Source organism: Pseudorasbora parva, chromosome 5 (genome assembly GCF_024679245.1).
Source record: "Pseudorasbora parva isolate DD20220531a chromosome 5, ASM2467924v1, whole genome shotgun sequence".
In the NCBI taxonomy this organism is placed as follows: Eukaryota; Metazoa; Chordata; class Actinopteri; order Cypriniformes; family Gobionidae; genus Pseudorasbora; species Pseudorasbora parva.
In genome coordinates, this window is record NC_090176.1 from 30,243,748 (window position 1) to 30,270,235 (window position 26,488).

The 26,488-nt window shown below is 35.4% G+C and overlaps 1 protein-coding gene across 3 annotated transcripts in view; it reads right to left on the reverse strand.

The window, feature by feature from the left end:
• arhgap15 (Rho GTPase activating protein 15) overlaps nt 1–23,071 on the reverse strand; it is a 50,194-nt gene extending 27,123 nt beyond the window's left edge. The window contains exons 1-9 of one of the 3 annotated variants that reach the window (XM_067443837.1): nt 16,369–16,612; nt 14,696–14,838; nt 14,081–14,140; nt 13,697–13,758; nt 13,307–13,394; nt 12,361–12,450; nt 3,733–3,831; nt 3,377–3,515; nt 1,852–1,974 (exon numbers count right to left, since the gene is read on the reverse strand). In XM_067443837.1, the coding sequence (XP_067299938.1) occupies nt 1,852–1,974; nt 3,377–3,515; nt 3,733–3,831; nt 12,361–12,450; nt 13,307–13,394; nt 13,697–13,758; nt 14,081–14,140; nt 14,696–14,838; nt 16,369–16,477 (913 nt within the window). In that variant the 5' untranslated portion in view covers nt 16,478–16,612. Of the gene's footprint in view, nt 1–1,851; nt 1,975–3,376; nt 3,516–3,732; nt 3,832–12,360; nt 12,451–13,306; nt 13,395–13,696; nt 13,759–14,080; nt 14,141–14,695; nt 14,839–16,368; nt 16,614–22,972 lie in introns of those variants that run through there. The other 2 variants (XM_067443839.1, XM_067443838.1) reach the window with 2 other exon arrangements.
• Between the last annotated feature and the right edge of the window lie 3,417 nt (nt 23,072–26,488).

The following is a 26,488-nucleotide window of genomic DNA, read 5'->3' on the forward strand; positions in this document are numbered from 1 at the left end:
GATACAATACAATAATATTTTGAGTTCCTATTTATTAAACCAATTTCTTTCATTGTATCAAATTTTTAATTTCAATAAATTTAAAACTTACTTTTTTAAGTTAAACAAAGTTTTTTTTTGTTTTACAGTGTAAAGATTAAAGTAGGATTTGCTAACATCCTTTGTATTAAAGTGTCCATATCACAGGTGTTCATTTATTAATATAAAAAAATAATAATAATAATCAATAACATCATTAACATAATTGTTATTAATAACAATAATACTAATTTAATAATACATATTAACAATGTTAAACAGTAGAATTTTAATAATAAAACATATTTCATTCAAAGTTATTATTAATCATAATAACAGTAGATCTCTAGATTAATTCTGCACTATTAATTATGAAAAATAACAAGACAGCATTTAAAATTATTATTAACAATAATAATACTTATTATTAGAACAGTCAATTTAATGTGTTAATTTGTTACATTTCATTGTGAAAAAATAATGCATTTAATTTAACGTTGTTCTTGGTGCGAGACTCTGAAGATGTGCGTTTATGTTAATCATATTTTTGTACTTTTTGTATTGTCTATTCATTTAATTGTCTGCCACCACAAAGTCTTAAAGTATCTTCATATCTAAAAAAACATCGGTGATGAATTAATCATCATGTCATGTAATTAATTAGATTTTTTAAAAATAAATAAATTATTGACAGCTGCAGATAATAGCAATGAGTAATTACAAGCTGCTTCGAAACTAATTACAGATTACGAAGTGCTCAGTAGACCTGCTTATTTAAGGACACATCACTATGAGCGATGTAATGTAAAGTGTGACCCAGGAATTTCACAGCTGAAATGCATAGTGAAATGTTTTGAGGCAGTCAAATTTCAAAGATGGCCCACAAAAGATCAGAACGCTCCATAATGAGCAAAACTACAGTTGTAAGCGCAGAGGTGTAAGTGTCCTCATCATTTGGCTGTTCGAGTTCATATAGGACCGGGCGAGCTGTCCCAGAGGCTTCTGGAACATCAAAGATGTCCTGCTCTCATTTCGGCACCCGCAAGGAACGGGGGGAAGTGGCGATGTGCTAAATGCATAAATGACTGCAAGCAAGCCACCTTTGCATACAAATGCGCATTCAGAACTTTCCTAGAGAAATATCTGGCAGGAGGGGCATTTCTAAATAAATGACTATTAAAAAGCATCAGTACAATATGGAACGTTCCTAATTTCAAGATGGTTGTTTAGCGCCGTAGCTCGCCTTGGAGCTCTGCCAGCGATAGCAGTGTTAGGGGCCACCTGCGCTACTCTGTTAATCCCACAGTAGTTTTATTCATTCCCTCAATATTGTGCTCTTTGATCTCCCATTTACCCCCACAGATACTACATTAAAGGGTCTTTTTGACACCAGAAGAAATTAAAGATATCATTACCTTCATCCGAGGGTTCCAAGTGTGCTTAAAATATCCTTTAATGTTATGTTTGGTGTATGCCATGAATGGAATAAATTAGTTACAGTCTTTAAGAATTCATATTAGGGATTGCTTGTTGAACTGGTATTATGTGTAAATGAAAAAGAATGTCTTGCTACCTTTTTTTTAACTGGGTCACAGTTGCGTTTAATATGGAAACACGCAGAGCCAAAATAAACGAATGTCCTAAGATTGCACATTCGTATGTCATCACGTAATATGTAACCGGCAATTATGTAGCATGTAATTATGACTATTAACTGGGCTACAACTGGGCAGGGTTGTTAAATGAATACGTAAAAAATGTGGGATTTTTGAAACTGATAGTTGGCAACGAGCATCACATGAATGTATGGAGTGCACATGGCAAATCTTTCACCTTTAATAAGGCCTTTTTCCTGTAGCGTTTTCATGGAGGGCCGTCTGGAGATGAACTTCTTCAGTCTGTTCTTAACTCCATTCTTGTCCGCGCTGTCTGAGGCGCTGTAATTCAGCTTGAACACTGTGCGGGGGATCAGAGGAGACACAGGAACAATGCTGTCACTGAACACTCACCACATTCTTTTGAGGCTGTCTTTGTGCAAGTCCTCCTCATGCAAATAAGACTGTCTCCTTTCTCCACATTGTTCAAAAGCACACCAGAAAAACTACTTCTGTTGAAATATTCTCCGGTGTACGTGAATTTCTCATTTCACAGCATTTATTTATTGATTACGGCTAATGTTGGTGTCAATATTACACTATCTCGACAAGTCCAGTGATTAGTATGTGACTAGCGAGAGCTCGGAGCTACTGCCCAGTATTCGGTACAGTAGTAAATTAATTCTCTTTGATACTCATTCAGGGCAGAAAATGCTGCAATTACTAATGACAGAAGCGCTTGGAGAGTGTCAAGTAGCTTGTAATGTATAATAATGATTGACAGAGAGCAGACTGACTCCGTCTTACTCAACATCTCAGTGGAGTTCAGAACAGTGGTATATATATTGTCTGAAATTCAGCTTCTGTTGGTTTCTGTCTCATACGGTAAACGATGAGATGTGCTAGCGCATCTGCATTTATTATAGTTGTCAAGTTATTGCAGACACGGATGTTCTCGTTACAGTAACCAAACTGCATGTGGTCAAGGTGCTGCTATGCTTCCTGTTCAGAATGTGACCACAGACGCACAAAGGAAGAAGTGTTGAAAAAATCTGTCATAAGAATGAATCACAAAATCATGTCCAGGGTCACATTTCACCCCACAAATCAAAAGGAAAATAGCAAAAGATATTTTTCTTAAAAATAAATGGCCTTTTTTTCAGGACCATTATGATATAGTTGTTTGACAGAGTATTGATTAATGACGATTAGGCACATTTTATTTATGAATTATCAAAATATTAAATAACAGAAGTGAAAAAAGATGAATAATCTTTTTTATATTACAGCACTGAGAACTGCTTAATTGTCATGAAAATAAATGCACACACACAAAAAAAAGATGTTACAATACAAAAAATCTAAATATTTTTTGGGGGGATATTGGGGTAAAATATGACCTAAATTTCTTTTGGAGAAATAAAGTCTGTGAACAGACTGTCATCTGTACTGCTAACTCATTAATGTGGTTAATAAACAGTGGTGAAGCGAGGCTGCAACCCCGACACACTCACTGTTTCTGAACTATCTGTGCTGATTGCCAGTTATCACCTCTCTCTCTCTCTCTCTCTCTCTCTCTCTCTCTCTCTCTCTCTCTCTCTCTCTCTCTCTCTCTCTCTCTCTCTCTCTCTCTCTCTCTCTCTCTCTCTCTCTCTCTCTCTCTCTCTCTCTCTCTCTCTCTCTCTCTCTCTCTCTCTCTCACACACACACACACACACACACACACACACACACACACACACACACACACACACACTACTCACTGATGGAGCGTCTGTGATCAGACTTAGTCTCTTTTGCTTTAGGTTTGGCGGGTTCACAGGTTGGCCTGGGCAAGCATTCTGTACTGTTGGATCTGTGTATGGTTGCTCTACCACAGCTCTGGCCTCCAGCTCCACTCGACTACACCAAAACATCATATAAAAGAATCAGAAATAAAATCCAAAAAATATTGCTCATTTATCCCAGTGTTAGACGCTTAGCTATCAATGCATTTAAATATTTATTTATCTATTCCAATTGTTTTAATAGATTCCTTCATATATAGTTTAGGTAATGTTTCACTTCTCTAATGTAAAAATGTAAAAAAAATATTTCGTCTTTTTAAGAAATTACATACCAGACTGTCCACTGCTTTCTTGATGGCATCATGCCATTTACAGATGGTTGGAAAGTGATCTGCCTGCAGCAAAAACTCATGACCAGTTGGGGTTGTTATCTGTTTGTAAAAGAGGGTTGAAATTAAAGTTAAAAAAGTGGAATTCGAACAAATAGAGCAGGCAAACTCTGTGTGAATGCTCCCCTGCCAAAAACAGACCTGTGTATAAATGGAGTAATCCAACTGTATTACATCACAATCCTATAACTGAATACAACAATTATTTTTATATAATTGTGTCTCTGATATCTACCTTCTCCACAATATTACTGAATTTACATATTTGGTTGAAAGCTAAAAAAAATAAAAAATGGTATGACCTTTTATTGCTTGCTTTTCTTATCTTTTTTCTGTATTACTATAACCAAAGAAATATTGGTTTTACATTGATTTTTATTTTTATTTTTTTTATTTTTTTTAAATTGGGGCCAGTATTTTTTTTAAATATTTTTAAAGAAATGAAAGGACATATTAATTTGATCATAAGGGACAGTGAAGACATTCATAATAATACAAAATATTTTTATTTCAAATAAATGCTGTTCTTTTGAACTTTCTATTCATCAATAATTTTTATATATAATAATTAGAAATGTTTCTTGAGCACCAAATCAGCATATTATAATGATTTCTTGAGGATCATGTGACACTGAAGAATGTAATGATGCTGAACATTCAGCTTTGCCATCTCATGAATACATATAATTTTTATATATAAAATATTATTTTTAAATTTTAAACAGAAAACAGTTATTTTACATTGGAATAATATTTCACAATATTAATGTTTTAACCTTGGTGAGCATTCTTTTGTGACTTACCAACTCCAATTTTCTGAATGGTAATGTATACAATATATTAATACATATTTTCATTTATTTATTATAACACCACTGCAAATCAATAATAAACATTATGTGATGGGAGTAGATGGGAAATGAGACATTTCAGATGCACTAAGCCTTTTGACAAGTTATTAGCGTGATACCTGACTAAACAGACATATTTCTTGAGACTTGGCGTAACGTCACATGGCACAGTCGCATAAAATAAGTGGCATTCCCAGAAGAATGCAAGCAAACACCAACGCTAAGGTCAGAATTGTCAAATACCGTTGCAGAGAAGAGATACTTGTTATTTTAAAGAGAGTGGACACTGCATATTTCTAAAACCTAAAATCATTTTAGAGTGGTCAGTCTCTAAAAATACCAGGCCGGATCACAGAATACACCACAACCCCCCCAATACAGTCACTACACATAGACATCCAAAGTTTTCCCCGTTTAAAACAGACTTTTCTGACTTTGAGAGAGGGTGGCAGGGGGAATCAAGCAGTCTCTTTGGGGATGGAGTGAATATAGAGGGAATGGTTAGGGGCACAATTCTTGTCAGAGTGTGTTTGCGATCCCTCTATTCTTCAGAGTGGAACATCCGAGAGAGCATGTTTGTTCTGAAGCTCCTTCTTTCCTGGAGGGTGCCTGCGGACATGACAGTAATAGTTTGGAGTGGGGTGGACTTGTTGGAATCCTCATTGGCGGTTCGAACGGGTGAAACAGATCCACTTTAATGAAGGATATTTGTGCTGCAGGTCATCAGAAACTTTCATATGGCAGTTTCACATCTCTTTCTGGTTTTGCTGTCTTACAACTCATGAAGCTCGTGCAATATCAGTGATCTCCTTTTATGCAGATTCGACAGATATTTTATACATGTGACACAACATTCTTTTTTTTTCATTCTTTTCGGACAGTCAAAATGAAGTGAACCACTGACGTACTGCCATTCGACTTTGATTCAGAAGACAGCACAGTGATAATGTTCCATAACCCAGCACGCAATGTATCAAATAATTCAAATAGTACTTTCAAAGCCAAACCAGCCTTAATAAATTCAACACCAAAGCTCGATTAAGTTAAACTGAAACACATTTTATACGTCTTTCAAAATGTCTCATTCTGTAAATCAAGCTGTTTCAAAACCAAACGTCACATTGGTCTTTGATTTCATGAAGATTATCTGAGAGGTTTAGCTGATGAGTCATGAGTTATGTCCTCTTTTTCTCCCTAAAAACGATAATCATCTTTTCAACTATCACTTGCTATTTTCACCAATACCTCTCTAGAATCAAGCTCTGATAATTTATACCATGTTTCATCTCTGCATGTGGTGCTGCCCATGGAAAAGAAGGGCCCATAGATATAATGCCAATATTTTTAGTATTGCTATGGACAGTTAATGCTGTTATGGGCACAACAAATCTTCTGTTTATACTGTTGCACTGGGCTTAACGCTGTATATATTTCTTCTAAAATCATACTCTTTCATCTCATAACTGTTAACTCTCTTTTTTTTGTATGTATAAACAGCTACATATATTTTCATATATATATAAATAATCAATGCACAGCCATTTCACTGTCTTTGCATCACTACATTACACTTTCAACTTAAATTTGTTATTGTGTGCATTAAATACTTTATTTAATATTTAATAAATATCCTTTTTAACACATATTTTGGGTTTTTTAGTGACAAGGGACTTCATTCACTATCCCTTATTCATTTTTTTGTTGAAGTTAGAACCTTTTTAGTATTCCTCAATCAATTTATTAGAAACATTATAGCAAGAAAAACAATTATAAAATGATTAAAGAATGCCTTTTTTCCCAGTCGTTTTTTTTTTTTTGTGTGTGTTGTAAAAATTATAAAGGGTCGCTAATGACCCAAAGTGTGTAACAATATAATTTTAGGTTTATTTTTTTATGCACAACAATAATTTGATCTTTAATTGTCTGCATATGTGCAATTCACTTTTATTCACATTACACAATGAAGTGACGCTTCACTCATAGTTACCGCAGGCAGAAAACAAAAATATAGGCACAACTTGAAACGGCTAAGTGAGTTACTGCAGACCAATTGTTGTATGCAATCAAATATTACTGTCACTGTCACTATTATATGATATTTTTTAGAATATGTTTGAGATGGTGAATAAGAGCCAGATGCTGGGAAATGAGCTCTGAAGAGGACAGTGATTATGATACAAAACATCTTCTCAAACTGAACCCTTCCAAGCTCCAAAAGGTAACAAAATGTTTTATTTTATTCTTCTGTAATTGGTACTCTAATATCATGAGAGTTTTATATTATCGAGACAGGTAGAGATCCATCCATGTTAGACATAGATCCGGGTCGTTAAAGACCCGAATATGTAATAATGATTGGCGAAACAGTGAAAATAGCCCCAGATAGCTTGTTAGTCAATTTCTTATCACTAAAAAAACTAATAATAATAATAATAATAATAATAATAATAATAATGATATATTTTTTAAAAAATGTTGTGAAAGAATTAGAATTAGTCCTCAGGAAAAGTTCTAGAGTTGCTGATTGGAAAACTGGGGCTAGTGGAAAGTTTTGTGTTGTATGAGTGGAAATAAGAAAGAGTATAACATATAAAAGCACTACGCTTTTAATCACACTGTTTAATGAGGAGGAATTTGAATATCTGGGCTCTCACTTTGACTCTTCATTAATGTTTAATTATGCAGAGCAGTACAAAGACCAGAATGCCATTTGTGACTTAACATTTGTGTTTTGCTGTTAAATTAAACATTAATTTGAAAGCTACATAAAGACACAACTCAACTTTGAAGCGCATTAGATAGTAGGGTTAATTATCTCCAATTTTCCACAACTCCTGAGATGGGTCTTGGTGAGAGAGCTATTGGCTTCCCAGAGAAAGCAAAAGCAAAATCAGAAGGAATGAAGGAAGATGCACTGCATTCCCCTGATGCTTTCTCAAGCACAATTTTTAATTCAATGGTTTAGACTGCATAGGCTGCATTCAAAATATTAATAATAACAATGACAGAAACAAAATCTCCGTAAAGTGTTTCACGAGTGTCAATACAGTTTCTGCAACTGACATTCACCAGATTGCAATTTTAAATAAGAGAGCTATTCTCGTAAATAATTAAACCATCAGTCTTGATTAAAATTGGGAGTTGTAATTTGCAAAAACAAAAACTTCCACAACTGAACAGCTGAATTGAAAGTCAAAGTGGTACAAAAAAAAAAAAAAAAAAAAAACATACTAATGATACATAAAAGCGACTAGAGCTTGCCGTCACACACACAGGGGCTTTTATGTCAAAAGTACTGCTACACTATGTGTTTTCTGTAGCAGTGGTTTTGTAGGTTGGTTTGAATTAGGGTTTTAAATTGAAAAAAAAACAAAAAGTGAATTCTTTATTTTTCCTGGGCAACGACTATTTGTACTGAGGCGTTGTAAATCGTATGCTCTTGCAAAGAGAGAGTCATTTTGCAGCTCTAATCTCCTTTGTAATCTGCTGTCTTATTCTCAAATCCTTTTGTTCACCCCATGATTATTACAGAATATAAAGTATATTGTTTTATTATGAATACTGAAATTAATGCTCAATACAATGTAAGCTGCTTTGATGGCAAGCAAATACCTTTCCTTCAACTCTCTTGCAAAGTGGTCTTAAGAAAAAAGATTGCGTGATCGCAAGCTTAGGTGCAGTATTATATCTCATCTCTTAGTGCTTGAAACTACACAATGTAGATGTTCTACTTGACTTTTGTACAGTATGTCACAAGAGTGGATCTTTTTTCAAACAGATTTCAACTTAAAGGTGACATTAAGAGTTTGTTGGCGACTTTTTAACATGACTTTATAATTTATGTTTACTACTTTTCAAAAAAAAAAAAATTACCCTCATCTAAGATACTATACATTTTACATATTTTAAATTTTACATATTACATTTTAAAATTCAAGATAATCTAAACTATTCCTAATAGCTTCGATTAAACTTTTTGTACTGACTTCATTGTTCAAAATATTTAAAATTATCACAAAATGTATTGTCATTTACGATTTAACTGCAATTTTGTCAAAATGACGCAAAACGGGTAACAATATTATTTAATTATGTATTTAGGATAGATAAAATCCCAGCAATGAAATTACCCTTACTAAGGAGTCAGCTGTTTTGTTTCAAAGTGTTTAAAATGTCAATGGAAGTATAATAAATATGGAAATGACACTGTGACGGAATAACTAATAATAATAGTAACATTAATAAGAAAATAACTAGTAGGAGTGTAAAACATGTTTTAAATTAAGAGATGAAAACAGTCAACATTTAAAGTACTTCTTAAAAGACGTAAACTTGCATTGTTTTAACATTGCTCACAAACAACTAAATACGCTACGCCTTTAGCCTGTAATTCGATGTCATTTGGATCAAACATATTTTGATAGAAAGTCCAGCGTTGAGTGTCCCACTGGTGTGACAGTCAGGTTAACCCTGTTTACATGTACCGCAGTGAGTGACAATCTAAAAAACATTTTGTAATTAGACAGCACATCACTTCATTAGCTCAATTCTGTAAAGTGTCCTTTCAAACGATACTTAGCAGTCCTTCTAGGCAAGCCATTTGAAGAGTCAGATCTCTGCTACTCACTGTAAGCCTGTCAGTCTGTCATAATCTGCAGTAAACATGCCCGAAAGGTGCCGAGTGCATGAGACACAAGATCTGACAGTGCATGGCCAAAGATTTTCACTTCCACGGACAGTTGAGGAGATGGTGTATGGACATCAACCACATGCTATTTATCAGAGTGCCTATAAACATCGCAATAGCCTCTGCTGGCCTTGTTCCAAACAGTACAAATTGGTTCATAATTGCTGCTTATTCTCTGCATGCCCACTTTTTTGAGGAAGGATTTATTTTTTATTTTACCTTCACCATGTCTGACTGACCTCACCCAAGGATTCCCCCTTTAATTCATGTTCAAAGTGTGTGTCAGGTGAAAGGAGAGTGCATAGTCTGAGTTGTAGCTCTGCTCTCTCTCCAGCTTGACGCCACATGCCAGCATATGATATTTCAATCAGCCTCAGATGTTTCCTCTTGATTCTCAAACACTCATGTCAGCCAGCTATTGTCAATAATATGAGACAGTTGTAAGGTCTTAGTGCAGTTGCTTTTGTGTAACAGGATTGCTGGATTTGAGTCTTTTTCACGCAGGTGACGCAAACACGGATGCGATGAGAATTGGATTTCCATTGTCTGGCGCTTTTTTGTTTCCTGCTGCACTGAAAACTGATAGGCTGTGCGAGAAAGGACTTTGGTGTTCAGGATGAATGTTTTGGAAGATTATACTTTTCCGTGGGTTGTTTAGTACAATGAAAATATTTTGTACTTAGTTTTTCCTTTCTTTTTCAGGTAAGATGTAAAAGGGTTAATTTAACAAAGAAAAATGCAGTTCTGTCATATATTTATTCCCTGTTTTTTAGTTAACAATAACAATGCTGGTTCCAAACTTACTTTGTGCTCCGTAAAACAAATGATTTATTTTTGTATCTGTCCATTCAGTGAAGTTTTGGGTTAGGGTTGAAATTTGTTAATCTGACTATACAAATGGTCCAATTAGAAAGGGTGCAGGTTCAGTCATATTTTTAGTTCTGTGTTTGAATTTGATGTGATTTGCATAAATGTGTATGTTAAAATCAGTTGTTTCAGTGGTCTTTTTCTAAAAGAAACGAGGTGTTCTCAGAAGCACTGGAGTTTCATATGTGCTTAGGAAAACCGATTTAGTTTTGTGGGAGCTTTGAAAGTGATAAATGCATATGTCTCCCTGGGTTCATAACCCTTTTAAATGAACCAGAAAGTCTGTGAGAGTCAAACTGCTGAACAACACCGTGATGAGAATTTCTAGTGAAGTAGATTCTTAGTTCAAGAACAGAGTAAATGCAGCTTGATTTTTACTCAGAAGTTGACATAAATGCTATGTGCTTTGCAGCATATCATAGTAATATAAAATATTTCTGACATTGCCAGTCAAAAGTTCTGTGATATTTTTTTTAAAGAAATTAATTTTATTCAGCAAGTAGGGGCATAAGATATCTGTAATGCTACAAAAAATTTTCTCTTCAAACATATGCTGAAACTTCTATTTGTCAGAAAATCCTGAAAAAAGCATCGCGGTTGCCACAAAAATATAACTTTTCTTTACATTAATAATAATAACAAGAAATGTTTCTTGAGCAGTAAATCAGCATAGTAAAAGACTGGAGAAATGATGCTGAAAATTCAGCTTTGCCATCACAGGAATAAATTACATATTAAAATACATTACCATAGAAAACAGCTATTTTAAAATCGCAATAATATTTCACAATATTACTGTTTTTTAACATGTTTGATCAAATAAATAAAGCCTTGGTGAGCATAAGCTCTTTCTTTAAAAAAACATCAAACTTTTGAACGGCATTGCGTTAAGCAAAACTTATATTCCAGCCCTTGGTTCACAATTTCCAAATGTATGGCCATTTTAAATATGTTCATTTGCGCAAATGCTGAATAAAGCACCTCCAGCGTTGTGATTGAGGTTCAAGGCTGCTAAGTTTCAACTGATAAATGCTGTAATCCTGGTATTAGTAGAGATATAAGGATCTGCACCAGCATTTAAGGTTAATATCAGAAGTGACAGAAGCACAAAAAGGAATGAAAGTCAACTCCAGATGCTTAAGACACTGATCAAAACCTCCAATGAAAGAACGTGAACTTCCTTAATCACAACTATCCCTCAATCTGACACAAGTGTTTTGTCTTGCCTTAAGCCGAGCAGATCTTCGAGACCTCGGCTGAATGCCTCACAGATTGCAAATCTAACTCTCCACGCCGCTGAATTAACGAGCCTGCACACTAATTTCTAATCCCGGTTGAGGTTGATTGACAGCGGTGGCAGACTACGAAATGGCTTGTACCATCATTACAAGCACTTTTTTCTGTGTGAGAGTTTGGGATTATTTAAGATTACTGCTTAATGCCTTTTTAATCTCTCCTGCAGAAAAAAAAGAAGAAAAAAAAAAGATTTCTGGGCAAAATACTGGACAGCAAGTACAGTGGCGGTGATAAGATGTTATAAGTGCGCAATGAGATCAGAAATCGGCTTTTTATCCTCGCTTTGCCTCATTATGAGAGCTAACTCTTCTATCAATCTATTGATAAGCATTTGGCGCACCCGAAAACACCAGCCGAAAGATTATCTCGCTTTAGATAAATCCTAATAAAAAAGTCTTTGTGACAACAATGACTGCGCAGAAATGTCAGGAAATGCTTTTTGGATGTTAAAGAACTTTGCATCCTTAAAGATCCATCCAATCACTGGTATGCAGATGAAAGACTGTGTGTTTTTTCTCATGAGGGTTTTTAAGAGGTGTGACACCAGCTCCGACAGACAATATCAAGCCTGGCGGAAGTGGACGCTAAGCTCACTGAGCAATTGGGTTTCTCTGTAGATGTTTCAATCCCTTGAGACTTCATAAATGCATTGAAGAGTTTGGTTAAGCTGTGATCTTACAAAGTTTGAGCTGAAACGGGAAGACCAATCACTTCTGGCAAATCTTCACTATCAGGATTTACTAGATAACATGCATTTGTGTTATATAGCTATTGAGATTGCAGTGCAATTGTTCATTTTTGAATCGTTTTTCCTGTCCTAACAGATAATTAAATGGATGAACTTTGGCTGAATGTGTTCGACTGTCCTACCTGAATCACGTTCTTTCGACTGGATTTCTCTGTTGTCCACTCGATTGCAGCCCCACACAGATCCACACCATCTGCTTTACCACCTGGTTTCTGTGGAGAAAGCACATTTACATTAACATTTTTGCCAAGAATCTAATAGAAACACCACGTTTCTCATGTCTTACGTGACTCTGTGAAGTAATAAACAATTGATGAACACAATGTTTTGATACAGGACAGACCGCCTATTAAATCAAACATTTTATAATAACAGATTACATTTGTCTAGGGATTTTCACATTTATATTTAAATCGCTTTTGCATTAAAATAATAAAAAAAAGCTCTGTGTCGGGCTTTTAAGCTGTGCAAAGAGGCATTTCTTACAGTCCTACGGTTTTAATGAGGTGGCAAAAATACTTAACTTCATCCTGATAACCTCTGTGAGTATCGCCCTAAGAAATGGCAGAGAGCTCGGGGGCTTTATGGCCACTTGACCATGAGTGATGTTGAAACAAATATGAGTTGACCCCATCGATGGCCCCGACACACCATTTACAAGCATGTGAAGGTAGTAAACCTCCATTCTTCTCTCATGTCTCTATCACTGCCACATGCTGCTCAAATCAGCAGAATAATAATATGGCTGTAAAGTCCAGAGCATGATGTCTCGTGCATGATGCATTTGTCTTTTTTCAGCAGTGTTTTAAATAGTCGGAATCAAAGCAAAGTTAAGAATTGAGACAAATATGGAAATCATTATGTGTCCCCACCCAGTTCCTAACAGTTATGCTGCTTACCGCACACTGTAGCGATTCAGTCATTTCTATTGTTTTATTGTCCTGTTTTTACACATTATTCAAGTATTTGTTTTTTTTATTATAAATTACAAATATTTGTTCATTGTTTTTTCCCCTGAATCCAGTTGCTCTGTTTGTGGGTGTGTGCAAATATTTGCCGTAGTCTTACCAAATTTGCAACAGCTTCTTGTTTGCTCTCTTTATAGAATAATAGTTGATTGGAGTAAAGAACAACCCAGGTTGAAGTCCAGTTTTTTCTGTGAAAATAATTGAAACTATTACACTTTAAACTCACAATAGCATTTTAGTTTGGGGAATAATTTTCACTATTAATTCTAGCTATTCTTAGCTTGCATATTACTTGCAGCATATTGTCTGTAATCCTGTCCCATACCTAAACATAACCACTACAACACTAACTGTTATGAGCAGTAAATTACGAGTTTATTGTGGAAAAAGTCAAATAGTTAATAGTGAATATATATTCCCCAAAATAAAGTGTGACAAAACTCGAAAGATAGATAGACAGACAGACAGACAGACAGACAGACAGACAGACCGTAATTTCTTTCCTCCTTCAGCAATTTTGGCTTTGTTCAAATATTCTCCTTTTAAAACAGTCTGTAAGAGAACAGAAACAGACAACAGAAAAATAAAGACTTCCAGAATAAAACAAAAACAAAACAAAAGAAACTACAGTAGCTTAAAAACACTCTGGTTGACTGCTGCATTTAAATGTATTTAATTGGTTAATTTGCAGGTAAAAAAGGAGTTTTGAAACCATGCTTCCCATTTCTTGTTTAATGAAATCTGTTTATATAGCTCAGATTTCCATCCTCACTGTTGTGAGCATGAATCATTTACTGCAGGCTCTGTCAATCTCTCACATCCAAAAACTCAATTTTATATGCTGTGGTAATGGAGGCGGTACGATAGATCATACCTGTGGCCCAACAGAACCATCAATGTTATGCTGAGACTGGTTCCTCCGGTGACGGTTGATCTAAACAAAGAGCATGCGTTGCCTGAATGAAAATGTGGACCATGATATGATCAAAATTCTCATTTAAATTGATTTTTAACTTTTTTGGGGGAGAATTATACATGCATCTTTCTTAAACGTTTTATCAAACTACAGATTATATCTTATCAGGTATTTTGAATTATCCTACAGTGAATGGTTTGCTTTTTTACAGTAACTGCACTACATTTTACTACATTACGCATACATAACATCTGATATTTCATTTAATTCCCTGCATATTTCATTTAGCATATTACATTAACAAGAAAGTGGATGCAGATCATTTTATGTTTTGTGGTAGTTTTAGGTTGATAAAATGGCACAATTTTCCCAGCAGTAAAAGTAGCCAGCCCTGTGCAGCAGTGCTTGCCTGCCCTCTACTGTTCCATGCATGTTTCTAAAAAAAAGCCAATGCATCAGGAAGCTGCAAATAACATGGTGCATGTAGTTACACACACTCATGCAACATAGATGGACAGAGAGGCATGAAATAATTTAGTTGGTCTTGGGCCGTGTTATTGCACTCATGCTCACAGGTTTCTGTAGTGTGTCAGGCTCTGGTAAGACCATAGATTTTGTCTGGCTGAGTCTCTCTCCAGTGCTGCTTTGAGAGCTCTTGATCCTCATCTGAACGGCTCCAGGAAGCACCAGTGCTGGCTGCTTTTGCATCGCTGACACTGATAAAATAGCAATAAGATAAAAACTGTTATTTTTCATTTTGATTGGCTGCTGAAAATATAAACAATACATCTGTCAGACACACAAAAAAAAAAAAAATCAAAGCATTGTTTTGGCCAAAATAAATTGCAATAAATTGAGAGTTCAAAATAGTTAAAAACTGCCTTGATTTTATAGTTGACTCATCTGAATGTATTCCAGTGGACCAAAATATATAATCTTAAAGGGATAGTTCACCCCAAAATTTAAATTCTATAATTTACTCACCCATGTTTCTCCAAACATGTATGAATTCATTTGTTCTGCTGAACAAAAAATACTATATTTTGAGGATGGGGAACTAAACTAAACAATATAAAATATACAAAATATAAAATATATTATTTTGTGTGCAGCAGAACAAATAAATTCATACAGGTTTGGAACCACTTGAGGATGAGTAAATGACGAAATAACATACCTTTAAGGCCAGTTCAAACCAAGGAGAATAACCCATGGCTAGATGAGTATAAAACTATTTGAATACATTACGTAGAGGCAAAGAACTGGCTGACGGGAAGTAAAGTGTGGTAAGGTTACATTTATTTGATTGAATTATAACATTTATATGAGTTAATACAGATTATATGTTTCAACTACATGGTGGAATTGGCAGATGTTCCCTTAGGCATCAAGCGCCATGGTAGCGGGTAAAGGCGCTCATGAACATGAGTGTTCATTATGCAGCTACAATGCATGTACAGTGGGGCAAAAACGTATTTAGTCAGCCCCCATTTGTGCAAGTTCTCCCGCTTAAAAAGAGAGAGGCCTGTCATTTTCATCATAATGTCCACTTCACACTGTCTGATTTTTAAAGAATTTATTAGCAAATTATGGTGGAAAATAAGTATTTGGTCACTTACAAAAAAAACAAGATTTTTGGCTCTCACAGACCTGTAAGAACTTATTTAAGAGGCTCCTCTGTCCTCCACTTGTTACCTGTATTAATGGCACCTGTTTGAACTTGTTATCAGTATAAAAGACATTTTGTATTGGCTACAACCTCAAACAGTCAGACTCCAAACTCCACTATGGCCAAGACCAAAGAGCTGTCAAAGGACACCTGAAACAAAATTGTAGACCTGCACCAGGCTGGGAAGACTAAAGTGTGAAGAAATCAACTGTGGGAGCAATTATTAGAAAATGGAAGACATACAAGACCACTGATAATCTCCCTCGATCTAGGGCTCCACGCAAGATCCCACCCTGTGGGGTCAAAATGATCACAAGAACGGTGAGCAAAAATCCCAGAACCACAGGGGGGGACCTAGTGAATGACCTGCAGAGAGCTGGGAACAAAGTAACAAAGGCTATCATCAGTAACACCCTACACCACCAGGTACTCAAATCCTGCAGACCCAGACGTGTCCCCCTGCTTAAGCCAGTACATGTCAGGGCCTGAAGTTTGCTAGAGAGCTTTTGGATGACCTTTTTGGTAAAAACTCAATGTGTCATGTTTGGAAGAGACAGAATGCTGAGTGGCACCATACCTACTGTGAAGCATGGAGGTGGAAACATCATGCTTTGGGCTGTTTTTATGAAAAGGGAGCAGGACGACTGATCTGTGTAAAGGAAAGAATGAATGGGGCCATGCATCATGAGATTTTGAGTAAACACCACCTTCCATCAGCAAGGGTGGCTGGGTCTTTCAGCATGACAATGATCCCAAACACACCGCCTGGGCGACGAAGGAGTGGCTTCGTAAGAAGCATTTTAAGGTTCTGGAGTGGCCTAGCCAGTCGAAAATTCATGTTGCCTAGCGACTGCCCCTAAACATTAACGCTCTTGAGGAGATATGCATGTAGGAATGGGCCAAACTACCAGTAAACATTTGTAAAAACCTTGTGGCAACTTACAGAGATCGTTTGGCCTCTGCCATTATTAACAAAGGGTATATAACAAAGTATTGAGATGAACTTTAATTATTGATCAAATACTTCTTTTCCACCATAATTTGAAAATAAATGCGTTAAAAATCAGACAATGGAATTTTCGTTCTCATTTGGTCTCATAGTTGAAGTGTACATATTATTAAAATTACAGGCCTCTCATCTTTTTAAGTGGGAGAACTTGACTGTGGAGTGGGAATGCCCAAGAAGTCCTCGCTGCAGCCTGTAACACGTTGACGTACTGGATCAGATCCAACGCGTACTGGACGCGCATGCGCCGAGGTTTCATTCACAATTCGATGACGTCATATACGCATACGCAGAAGAGTTTTGGGGACATTGAATGCACAAGAGAGTTTTGCTGGATAGATAAATACTCAAACCGCTCGCGCAAAAATAACGATTAATAACATGCACACGCCATCAGGACACACGTTTTGCATTTTTCCTTGAATGTGTAGGCTGGTATTTTAAAGTTCTTTACAGATCGTGTTGCATTAAGGATTAAAATAACAGAGACAATTACTTGACTCATTTTTCCTTCCACTCAACAGCAAGTACGATCAGAATATATAAAAAATAACTGTTTTGCATGCATGTACAGCGAAACTAGGATAATTTAAGCATCACATTTATGAAAAGATCAATAATTACTTAATACTATTTATCAGTACTACAACTACACAGTTTAGAACATTATCTATATACAATAATGATCATACATTATGATTAGCGCATATGCATTATAAATTAACTCAGAGATCTGTATGAATGAAATTGCCATAACGATCCAACATCCAGTGCGTATTGGATCTGATCCAGCAACGTCATTTAGCCTGTCTAAATAATTTTTTGCCCCACTGATATTTCATATCGATATACAATGGTTACACACTTAAAACTCGTAATGTTTATAACTTTGTAAGACTGGCAAATCTATTTACCACACTCCGAGAGCCCCCCAGTGGTCGGGAGCATTTCCATTGTGTTGTGACTTGATTTCATTGTGTTGTGGTTTGATTTTGTTGTGAACTTAAGTTTGCTTTTTAAATTTTGTTGTGGTGTTGTGTGGTGTTTTGTTGTGGTTTTGCCAGGCCACCGTATACAACTGCAGGCACAACTTATTTAAAAAGTACAAATATTAAAGTTCTGAGGCCAAAAATGTATTTGTGTGAAGAAAATACCCTAAAGTGATCACTGTCTCCGTTCGCAGATCATGTACACATTAAGAAATTGCTTTAGACAAATTATGCTAAAGGGGTGTTATCTTGTGCATTAAAAAGTGATGCTGAGCGGTCCTAACCAACTGTGTGTTATGAGTAAAAGTAAGAACGCAGAGATAAACAACACCACAAGTATAATGATAACACCAGTTATAAAAGCACAGTTATAATCCTTTTCAGAATTATTTATTCCAGCTGATGAACGATAAAAACATTGACAGCCAAGAGCTTGAGCATTTAATGGTACATTTTTCCGGTAGACACCGAAGAAAACAGAAGAATAACAACAGAACTGACGCATGCGCAGCGGATAGAGCAAAACCTCTGCTCATGTGTCAGTTGACTTATTCTTTCGCTGTTTACTTCATAACTAATCATTTTAAATATGGAATTTTTCTCTCATCGATTCGCTTCAGAAAGCCTTTATTAACCCACTGGAACCGTGTGGAGCACTTTTATGATGGACAAATACACTTTTATCGACTTCAAAAATTAAGCAAAATCCACTGCCATTACAGGGATTGCAGAATTATTAGGCAAATGAGTATTTTGACCACATCATCCTCGTTATGCATGTTGTCTTAATCCAAGCTGTATAGGCTGGAAAGCCTACTACCAATTAAGCATATTAGGTGATGTGCATCTCTGTAATGAGAAGGGGTGTGGTCTAATGACATCAACACCCTATATCAGGTGTGCATAATTATTAGGCAACTTCCTTTCCTTTGGCAAAATGGGTCAAAAGAAAGACTTGACAGGCTCAGAAAAGTCACAAATAGTGAGATATATTGCAGAGGGATGCAGCAGTCTTAAAATAGCCAAGCTTCTGAAGCGTGTGATCATCGAACAATCAAGCGTTTCATTCAAAATAGTCAACAGGGTCGCAAGAAGCGTGTGGAAAAACCAAGGCGCAAAATAACTGCCCGTGAACTGAGAAAAGTCAAGCCAAGATGCCACTTGCCACCAGTTTGGCCATATTTCAGAGCTGCAACATCACTGGAGTGCCCAAAAGCACAAGATGTGCAATACTCAGAGACATGGCCAAGGTAAGAAAGGCAGAAAGTCGACCACCACTGAACAAGACACACAAGCTGAAACGTCAAGACTGGGCCAAGAAATATCTCAAGACTGATTTTTTTTGGTTTTATTCATCAGGTTTTATGGACTGATGAAATGAGAGTGAGTCTTGATGGGCCAGATGGATGGGCCCGTGGCTGGATTGGTTAAGGGCAGAGAGCTCCAGCCCGACTCAGACGCCAGCAAGGTGGAGGTGGAGTACTGGTTTGGGCTGGTATCATCAAAGATGAGCTTGTGGGGCCTTTTCGGGTTGAGGATGGAGTCAAGCTCAACTCCCAGTCCTACTGCCAGTTTCTGGAAGACACCTTCTTCAAGCAGTGGTACAGGAAGAAGTCTGCATCCTTCAAGAAAAACATGATTTTCATGCAGGACAATGCTCCATCATATGCGTCCAAGTACTCCACAGCGTGGCTGGCAAGAAAGGGTATAAAAGAAGAAAATCTAATGATATGGCCTCCTTGTTCACCTTATCTGAACCCCATTGAGAACCTGTGGTCCATCATCAAATGTGCGATTTACAAGGAGGGAAAACAGTACACCTCTCTGAACAGTGTCTGGGAGGCTGTGGTTGCTGCTGCACGCAATGTTGATGGTGAACAGATCAAAACACTGACAGAATCCATGGATGGCAGGCTTTTGAGTGTCCTTCCAAAGAAATGTGGCTATATTGGTCACTGATTGGTTTTTGAATGTCAGAAATGTATATTTGTGAATGTTGAGATGTTATATTGGTTTCACTGGTAAAAATAAATAATTGAAATGGGTATAAATTTGTTTTTTGTTAAGTTGCCTATAATAATTATGCACAGTAATAGTCACCTGCACAGTGCACACACAGATATCCCCCTAAAATAGCTAAAACTAAAAACTAAAACTTCCAAAAATATTCAGCTTTGATATTAATGAGTTTTTTGTGTTCATTGAGAACATGGTTGTTGTTCAATAATAAAATGAATCCTCAAAAATACAACTTGCCTAATAATTCTGCACTCCCTGTATAAAGCTTGGAAGAGCCAGGACAGTTTTAATATAACTCAGAAGAAAGAAGAATGTCATATACACTAATGACTCGAGGATGAGTAAATCATAGGCTTTTCATTTTTGGGTGAATTAACCTTTTAATTCATTTGGTTTTAATTCATTTTTAATTTTAATTATGTTTTATGAATTAAACAGTTTATAAACGTATATTAAATAAAATCTTTTAAGGATTTTTTTTGAAGGGTTACTTCAGTGATTAGCATATGGCTTTGTATCAGTAGAAACCCTGGAGTATATTCGAATGATCGCGCTTCCCCCTCATATCTTCATGGGACAAGAGATTTATGAATTTTATTTCTGGGAAAAAGCCTCCGATGACGCAAATATTGTCAATGTGCAACATCGAAGGAATTTTTGGCCAGAGACTAAAGACTACAGCCAGCAGAGGGAGCCATTTCCTCATGTTTTCAACCTGTGCATAGGTAGTGGGAGATCCAAGGGGGTAATCTAGCACTCGGAAAGCGTTCCACCCATAGGGGCGGCCATTGCTAACAGAGCAATCACCTACTGTTAGCATCCCATTGACTCCCATTCATTTTTGAGTCACTTTGACAGTGAATAACTTTACATCTGAGGCGTTTAAAGACTCCATTTGTCCATTGTTTATTTATAAAGAAACATGACAATGCATAAAAGGCTCCATTACCTTGTATCTTACACTATCGCCCTGTAGAAGCTGTTTTTGTTTTTGTTAGAGCTCCAAAAGGCAGTCGGGGGGACGTGGAAACATAAAGTCCGATAAAGTCAAGGGAGAAGAATGGGGAGAAGCCGATAGTGAGCCAAAAGCAACAGGAGAAAATTTAAACAACGTGATTTTGATTTCACTTTCCACAACTCATCACAAGAGCTCATTCAGCTCAATCATCACGATGAATGTAATCTGACTCCTGCTGGGTTTGTGCTGTGACACTCGGGCGGCGACTCACTCATTATATTGAACAGACACGTTCAGTTTTAAATTGTAGTGTCTGTTCTCTAACTGAACTGATTTTATGAAAATAAACGCTGTAGCGGTGGGGAAGTGAAAGTGATTCAGTAATCTAGTAGCGGTGGCTTTGGGAGTGGCCTCGTAGGGCAGCAAAGCATTCTGGGAATTGTTATTTTTCATCCCCATGAGACATAAATACATTATCTGTCTTTTCTCAGTCTAAAGATAAATAAATAAATAAATAAAAATTCCAAAATTATTTCACATTTCTACTACAGTAATGACCCAGTTAAATACAGACTCATCTTCCCAGCACTAAAGTACCCATTTAAATTGAGGTAAAGACCATAGGTATATATAGAACCACACAGGGGTTTTTTTCTTTCTTTTTTTTCTAAGCGTGTAGGCCTGGTGACAACTTCCCCATGTGACAAGTAGCCCCAGTCTTCCCTACCAGTAGTTGGCTTTGTAGTAGCACATGCCTCAGTAAAATAATGTTTTTTCTAACAAAATGGCAGGCATCAGACTAGAATTGCAGTTCATACACTTTGACAAACTCATTATAATTTATCAATACAGTTTAAAATGTTACAGTTAAATGTTCAAGTTATGGACTGCAATCACTTCCTGAATTGATTTCATTTTCTAAGCTACAATAACAGTTTAAAGTTTGAGCTTTTATAAAAAAATTAAATCGTTAAGTACATAAAGACAGTGCATCTGGAAGGTCTCCTCAGCATGTTTCACTATTGTGTCATTATTGTGCTGTCTGTTAGCAGCTTTTTATATGACATGGTTCTTGTGAACGTTTCAAAAGAGTAATTGCACCATCGGGCAGAGAGTGGAGGAACTGATCTGCCATGCTTTTTACTTTTGTTCTTTTTTATTCTTTTTATTTTATTCTTTTATTTTATTCTTTAGCTAGATACACATCTATTTATATAGACACTTAAAAAAATAGAAAGGTTTTTATATGTTAACAATATCCCCCTAATTTGTCTTTAAATGCTCTACGTCAAAATAAACAACCATCTCTTGCAAAACCCTTCAGTGCACATCACACTAACAGCCATTTCTGTCAGTTCGTAACAGGTTTTAGACCGATATCATTGTCAGCCACTACTTTCATTTTTCTGAATTCACTTTATTTGGACTATAATTTGTAAGCATGTTCTAACCACCGCACACACGTCTAGATCAGTGGCAGTTTAGAGATTTATACACAAATCACACTATGTCCAATATTATTCATATTCTAATAACATTATTGTATTATTATCATATGTCCATCTGAGGCAATACAAAGACTCTTTCTATGTGTAGATTTATTTCAAATGTTTCTGTTTCCGCTGCTGCTATGATAACACTCTAGCATGTCAGGAAATAAATAAATCTTCACATTAAAAAAAGTACGGCGGAAATAATGCCATGCTCAGTCTTGCATGACAAGTCACCTTTTTTTTTATATACAGTGGTTTAAGAGTGGGAAAAATCATGCAAAAACAAAAACAAAAATTAAGGGGGCTGAATTGTCAAAGAAAGTTTCCAAATGGAAGAACATATTTATATTTCTAGTTCTGACATTTGGGCATAATATCTGCAAACTTTGCATGCAAATATTTACTTATCAGGGTGTTAAAACAATTATGTTCAAGAAACAAAACGTCTTTAACTTCTGGCCAGCCAAATTAGATCAAACTTTTCTTTAAGCATCATTTACTTGACATTCAAGAGAGGTATAAAATCAGGACCAGGATCTAGCCTGGAAACAGGTTTGCAGGTTAGCTTAGAATGTACGCAACCATCAGTGAATCTTCAGCAACCAGCTGTCAATCAGAAAGCATTTCTTTAGTCGCATCATCTCTGTTCGTTTTCTCATACACATTCTCGTTCCCCACAGCTGCTGTCCTAAAAACGTATAAAGTGGTTCTCATACCTGGTTCTCGGTCGGGTTCCAAAAAAAAACTGCTCAAAACCGTTTCAGCAGAGACAGAGAGAAAAAACAAGAGAGAGAGAGAGAGAAAGTGTCGTTTGGAGGAAGTGTACAAGTCACATGGGACACTCAAACCCTACGTCTCTCAAGATGTGCAAGCATTAGTGCATACATGGGGCTTCTGCTAACACACACTCTTCACTTCCTGAGGCCTGTGACAACACTTTCAGTCAAGATGGCCGCTGTTTGAGCTCACAACAACACATTGAAAGGAGATTAGCAACATTTCAGGCCACATATGATCAAACTGAATCTTATTTTGGAGAATATTAGACAAATTAAGGCTGGTTTTGAGGCCAAACTTTGGCTTTCTGATCTGTATAATGTTGAAGGTATAGTGATTTTCCATCTAATTTACATAACTGACATTTGTTACAGTAAACTCCTGCCCACATAATTTTTTTGCTCTTTAAAACTATATATATATAGTTTCTCATTTCAACTGTCTGAGGGTGTACATTTAGCTTTGGTAGACCGTAACTCTATTTGGTTCAGTTCAAACAGGAAATAGTATAATAATATAACCGGTTTGAAGTCCTTCTCAGTCTTTGTGATTTTGCAGTAAAAAAAAAAACATAACTGAACGCAGAATGACTAAATGAAATAATGAAAATTAAATTAAATAAATGAAGAAATGAAGAAAAAAAATAATAATACATGAAATGACAATGACATAAAAAAATAATTAAAAATATAATTAAATGACTAGGTAATTAAACTAGGTAAATTAAAAAAATGAATGAATGAATGAATGAATGAATGAATGAATGAATGAATGAATGAATGAATTAATTAATTAATTAATTAATTAATTAATTAATTAATTAATTAATTAATTAATAGGGGGACCAAAATGTAGGGACCAGAATATATTGGGGACACGGGTCTCTTGATGATGATGATGATGATGATGATATAATAATAATAATAATAATAATAATAATAATAATAATAATAATAATAATAATAATAAATATATTTCGGTACTGAGTAATATTTATTAACAACAACTACTTACTAGAGGGTTAGGGTTTGATTGAGGGTAAGTTGCATGTAATTGTGTGTAATTTATAGTCGTTACTATGGTAAATACATGTAACATATGTAATAATGACACTGTAAAATAAAGTGTTACCCAGAAAAATATGGTTCTGTTTTGAAGGTGTAATATTTCTAAACTAAAATTAAACTATAAATAAAGACCTATGCAGAACACACTTACGCCACTAGATGGAGACATTCCTTTTAGAAAGCAAAAAAAAAAAAAAAAACATCCACGTGCAGTACTATGATTCAGCCACCAGATGGACAAACACTCTCACAGAAGGAGGATCTGAAGTAGCACTATTTAAACTATAGCCCATCATATGGAAATCTTTGTGAAGCTGTATGTAGGTGCTGTTGTCTCGAAAAGTGAACTGAAAAAAGACTGAATTGTAATTTCATTAAGGCATCTGCCCTTTTGTTCTTTTATCAAAAACAGAAGGAATTTCTAGACCAACCTTCATCTATAGGCTACATTTAGACAATAAAACTGTTAAAACCATTGATCACATCTTACTTAATTGTTTTAATGGAATAATTGTTACATTAAACATGCATACATTTGCTTAAAAGTGGTAGCCTTGATTTTCTAGATTATACTTTAAATAATATGCTTAATAATGAATTGGCTAAATTCTTCTATTTTTATTTTTTGAAACTTGGGACCAACTTTTTCTTTTTCCTTTTTTTTTCTTCTTTTTTTATCAATGTGTGATTCTAAGATTAAAAAACTGCCAAACTTTCTGCCTTTCATTTTAAAAACTTTTTTCCCCATAATAGCCGTTGTATTTTGTAAAAGTATTTTCTTATATATTTCTTATATATATATATATATATATATATATATATATATATATATAATACCTGGTTTGATAAGAGTATAGTTTTAATTTGTCAGTTGTTTAACACTCAGGGATGCCTTATGATGCATGACATACAGTATATGAGTTATATACATGTATGAGTTTCTTTTGCAATTTAATTTTCCTGTGACTCTCAAGGAATTCTCTCTGGTATTTATTTGTTTTTTTGTTTGTTTATTTGTTTATGTATTTATTTATTTATTTATTTAGCCATTAATTTTGGAGTAATTTCATTATGTAAAGATGTGATGTTGGTTGATATGTCCATAATTAACCCAACTGATACAGCATGTTGTAAATGATAATAGGACCCACTTTATATTAGGTGGCCTTAACTACTATGTACTAACATTGTAATTAATCTTTTGATACAATGCACTTATTGTGTACATACATGTTTTTACATTGTACTTACATTTAAAAAAAAATGCCTGCATGTAATTACGTCTGTAATTCATTTCTGTAGTTACATTTGTAATTACACAGTTGGCACTTCCCTTACACCTAACCTACCCTTAAACTGACCCACACCACCACACCTGTCCCTAACTCTACCCGTATCCACCTCAATATCAGCAAAAGTGTTTGCAATACAATTTGAACACAGTAAGTACATTGTACAAAACTTAAGGCCATCTAATATAATGTGGGGCCATAATAGTTTATACAGTCTTAAAACAACAACCAATAATAATACATTTTATTTATTTTCTTAAACCCAAAGCGTAACAGTAAAATAAAATAAAAACAACAAAGACAATACAGCAATTAATAATAATAAAAATAAAAACTCTTTAAATAAACATTAATCAACTTAGGAACCTGTGGTCATTAAAAATCTTTGGATATTTAAAGTATGACAATAGTGTGAATAAGGAAGGTTTTGTAATGGATTTGTTTAATTTTTTTAGTGTGTGTCAAATTTCACTGTCTTTGATGTAAGTTTTCTAACAAAAAATCTGCTTTTCTCAGTAGTCCTTAAATATTTTTTTTATTAACTAGTACTAAAAGCTATTAAACTATTCATCTGTGTTCTGTCTTCAAAATCTAAATCTGTCTTCAAAATCTTTTAATGATAAAAAGTATCTCTGTGAATAGAGAATGTGTGTGTGTGTGTGTGTGTGTGTGTGTGTGTCCTGGTTCATATTGTAGGGACCAAATGTCCCCATAAGGATAGTAAAACCTGAGCTCACCAACATTGTGGGGACCAGCCAGCGGTGCCCTCTTTTCAAAAGGCTTATAAATCATACAGGATGAGTTTTTTTTTTTTTTTTTAATGGCAGGGGCAGTGTAGGGGGATAGAATGAACAGTGTGTACGGTACGGTGTGTGTGTGTGTGTGTGTGTGTGTGTGTGTGTGTGTGTGTGTGTGTGTGTGTGTGTGTGTGTGTGTGTGTGTGTGTGTGTGCGTGTGTTTCTTTGCCACCCTGGCTCCAAAGTGCACGTTATATTGTTTTGTTCTTTAAAGCATTAAAAAAAGTAAGTCTTTGTGAGGTTGATTATAAATATTTATTATTAAAAAAATCAACAAGTGCACACATTTAAGATCAGAC